This window comes from Mastomys coucha, unplaced genomic scaffold (genome assembly GCF_008632895.1).
Source record: "Mastomys coucha isolate ucsf_1 unplaced genomic scaffold, UCSF_Mcou_1 pScaffold21, whole genome shotgun sequence".
NCBI classification, from domain to species: Eukaryota; Metazoa; Chordata; class Mammalia; order Rodentia; family Muridae; genus Mastomys; species Mastomys coucha.
The window spans coordinates 190,738,758-190,742,798 of record NW_022196904.1 but is presented as its reverse complement, the minus strand read 5'-3'; the positions used below and the strand labels follow the sequence as shown (position 1 = coordinate 190,742,798).

Below are 4,041 nucleotides of genomic sequence, written 5' to 3'. Positions count from 1 at the left end.
GATTGTTTTTGTCTTTTGTTTTTTTCTTTTTGCCTATGTTCGGGAAATCAGACAAAATGGACGTCCGGTGCCACTCGGACACCGAGGCCGCCAGGGTCTCGAAGAACGCGCACAAGGAGAGCCGGGAGATCAAGGGCGCCGAGGGGAGCCTTCCGGCCGCCTTCCTCAAGGAGCCGCAGGGCGCCTATTCCGCGTCTGGCGCTTCTGAAGATTGTAACAAAAGTAAATCCAATTCCTCCGCGGACCCAGATTACTGCCGCCGGATTCTAGTCCGAGGTAGGGATGGGCAGGGCTTTGGGACGCGTTCTTTTGGGGGTAATCCCCCTGCCGCAGCTTCGCTTCGCAACCTACGGCTGGCGAGGACTTGGGAGAAAGTTGTTGTTGGCCCTTTCTTTCTTGGGTCCGGTCGACCTCGGGGACCTGTGCTTGGGCTCCTCTCAAAGAGCTCTTTCTGAGCCTGGGCCCTAGCAGCCCGGAGGGGCCCCGCAACACGGCTGCAGGGAGGAACCCAGACGCTGTGGACTAGCCACCAAGCTGGGGCTCGGACCCCGCTCCTCCCGGAGGACTTGCGCGCGTCCTCCGGCCTGCAGGCGTCTGCGCCGTGGAGGGCAGAGCGCACCCGATGGAGCACTGGGCGAGGACCCGTAGCCTCCCGCCGCCGGCCAGCGCCGGCTAGTTAGCTGGTGGGGCTGAGGGCCCTGGCTCTACGCTCCTGGCCTGGCCGCTGTGGCCTAGAGAGACCGCCAATCTGGGTCACAGGGCTGCGGATGCCGCCTCTTTGCTTCGCTCGTCCTCGCTCAAGGAGCTGCGTGTGCTCCTCCCGGGCATTGGTAGCACCCAGTCTCGGCTTCAGCCGGCGCCGCCCCCGCTAGCAGATAGCCAGGCCCCGCAAGCCCATAATCGGTCCCTCCTCCTTTCTGCTGTCTGGACTGGAGCGGGCCGGAGACCCCGGGTAGAGGTGTGGATCACAGGAGTGCAGGCTGCCCTGCAATCTGGGACCATACTGGAGCTGGGGTTATCAGTAAGAGCCCCTTTGGACTACTGGGGACTCAGATCACACATCAGAGGCCCCCTAGGCCGGAAGGAGCATCTGCCTATTTGGAATTCAGTTTTGGGATTTGTTTTTGCCTTTGGGGTTTTGTTTGTTTGTTTGTTTGTTTTTTCCTCCTCCGGTGTCTGGGAGAACTCTTCAAAGACAATCTGGTTACTCTCCCAGTTAATAGTATGAAGTTAGCCCCTTGGCCTCCATACACCCAGAGAGTCTCAGCTTTATGACTGCGGCCACTCCATACACTGGCCGCAGCCTACCGGAGACTTGTAGGGACAAGCTAGCTCGGGTCAAGGAGGCAGAGAAAACCGGGGTGGCGGGGGTGGGTCTGGTGGCTGACATCTACCCTTTCTTAGATGCCAAGGGGTCTATCCGAGAAATTATCCTGCCCAAGGGCTTGGACCTGGACCGGCCCAAGAGGACACGCACGTCCTTCACCGCGGAGCAGCTCTACAGGCTGGAGATGGAGTTCCAGCGTTGCCAATATGTGGTGGGCCGGGAGAGAACCGAGCTGGCTCGGCAGCTCAATCTTTCTGAGACCCAGGTACCCAGCTGCCAGGTGGTCACACCACCAGGCTTCCTCTCCCTCTCCCCAGCATGGCAGCTTGCCTTTTCTCACTATCTACTTTGCTTTGGACCGAACCTCTCCTGGACGTGGAGGAAATAGAATGAATGGGGACGAACATCTTAGGCTCCCTCCTCTTTCTTAAACTGTCATGTCCTCTCCTCGTTCACAAATTAGCCATAGCCTAATTTCTGCATATTTTTACTTGGCCCAGGGGCTCCATATTCTGTCCTTCTGGAATTCTTTTTGGCTCTTAGGGATTTTTGGATGGCTTCTGATTTTTAAAAGGCTGGTTTCCCCCATTTGGATACATACCATCTTGGCTATATTCCCAGTAACTCCCCATTTTGGAGCTTTTAGCTTTACTCAGCACCTAGATCAGTTCTGCAGGAAGTAGGATTAGAAAGCGGTGCCAACTCTCAGAAACCTGCCTGTGCAAATCCAGCAACCCTGACCCCTTAAACAGCCAGTCCTGAGCACCACTCTGGGATCCTAAGAGGCACTGTCCTCTGTGCCAATGACAGGGCGTGTCAGCCGGATGGGCAGCAAATCTGGTGACCCGGGTGCCCACCGTGTATATTATGTCTTTTGCATTTTAGGTCCTCTCCTTACCATAAAGTCCCATGCTGCTCTGGAGCTGACCCTGTGTGCTAAGAGCCCAGAGCACTAGAGGGAGGTTTTGCCCCTGGGCTGTTGAGGGCTTGGTCGGTCTCCTGTTTCCTATGTCCAGCCCTGAAGCAATGGAGAGCGTTTTAGGCTAAAATCTGGACTGAATACTGAGAACTGAGGGCAGAACACATGGGGAAATCTGAGTTTAAGTTGGCATCGTAACCTTTTGAAAAATGGTCTGTGTTAACCCCGTTTAGCTTTCAAAACCTAAGTAGCATGGGTTTTCCATATAGCCACTACCCTTCATTCTAGGCCAGAAGAGGCAGAAAGCGGGGGTTGGGGGTGGGGGTGGAATTTATTTAGTCTCCCTCAGCTTCCTATCTTTCTCTCATGATTTCAAAGTTTCCAACGGAGTGCAGAGGGAGAGGTAAATTAAAAGAAACGTTTAGACCCTTCAAACCAGCTAGTGAAGAAAGGTGGTGGAGAAAGCTTAGCTGTGAAGTCCATCCTGCACAAATGTCTGCTTTCCACCCCAACCTTCCCGGACTGCAGCTGGCTCATGATCAGTCTTTGGCCTAACAAGCAGGTTCCTCGGAGCCTCTAAGAGGCGCAAATAGATTTTCTGGTGCTAAATTTGAACTCACTGGTCTAGGATCTGGAACTAGGAAGCCTGAGACACAGTTCCCCAGCCACTTCAGCTTCCTGCACAGCTTTGCTCTGGCCTTAAGCTCTCAGCTTGTGCTGATTCTCCAGTTTGTGAGCCCCAAACTGCTCCATGAGTACCGCAGCAGCACACTGAAATAGCTCTCTCTTTCTTCCCTAGTGGCGAGGACATTTTTTACTACTTTGCTTTTGTAGCCCGCGCTGGCCTGGGCCTGCTTGCATGACCCGGAAGCGTAGCCCAGTGGAGTGGTGTCCCCCTCGTGGTGGCTGTTGCTCCGCTAGCCGTTAGCTGCTTAGGAGCTAAGACCCTCTGCTGCGGGGTGGGGCTGCCGCGAGGGTTGAGGTTGGGGGAGGGTCTCAGTAGCCCAGACACCCCTTCCCGCCCCCCAAACCCTGCAGTTTTTGACCCTGCTTTTTCCTGTTGCTCTCTCCCACTTTTCCCCCTGCCTCTCTGCGCGCAGGTAAAGGTCTGGTTCCAGAATCGGCGGACCAAGCAGAAGAAAGACCAGGGCAAGGACTCGGAGCTGCGCTCGGTGGTGTCGGAGACCGCCGCCACGTGCAGCGTGCTGAGGCTGTTGGAGCAAGGTCGCCTGTTGTCACCTCCTGGGCTGCCCGCCCTGCTGCCGCCCTGTGCCACCGGCGCTCTGGGCTCGGCGTTGCGTGGGCCCAGCCTCCCGGCCCTGGGTGCCGGCGCTGCTGCGGGCTCCGCCGCTGCCGCCGCCGCCGCCGCCGCCGCCACTGCCCCGGGTCCCGCGGGCGCGGCGTCCCAGCACCAGCCAGCCGTGGGCGGCGCTCCGGGCCCTGGGCCTGCAGGACCGGGAGGACTGCACGCGGGAGCACCGACTGCCAGTCACGGTCTCTTCAGCCTGCCGGTGCCGTCGCTGCTAGGGTCTGTCGCCAGCCGCCTGTCCTCCGCCCCGTTGACGATGGCTGGTTCTCTAGCCGGGAATTTGCAAGAACTCTCAGCCCGTTACCTGAGCTCCTCGGCCTTCGAGCCATACTCCCGGACCAACAATAAAGAAGGGGCCGAGAAAAAAGCGCTGGACTGATTTTACGTGTTACCCTGTATTTATATTTATAACATCTCTTGTGGTGGTATTTATGAACTCGCGCGCGTTAGGCGCCCAGTGCTCCTGCGCTGGCCTTCCTGGCCCCC

At 57.4% G+C, this 4,041-nt stretch overlaps 1 protein-coding gene across 1 annotated transcript in view; it reads left to right on the top strand.

The window, feature by feature from the left end:
* Window positions 1-20: 20 nt before the first annotated feature.
* Window positions 21-4,041, top strand: part of Vax1 (ventral anterior homeobox 1) — a 5,648-nt gene continuing 1,627 nt past the window's right edge. The window contains exons 1-3 of the mRNA XM_031385030.1: window positions 21-276; window positions 1,405-1,592; window positions 3,347-4,041. The exon at window positions 3,347-4,041 is cut by the window's right edge and continues 1,627 nt beyond it. Coding sequence (XP_031240890.1) covers window positions 36-276; window positions 1,405-1,592; window positions 3,347-3,934 — 1,017 coding nt within the window. The 5' untranslated portion in view covers window positions 21-35 and the 3' untranslated portion in view covers window positions 3,935-4,041. The remainder of the gene's footprint in view (window positions 277-1,404; window positions 1,593-3,346) is intronic.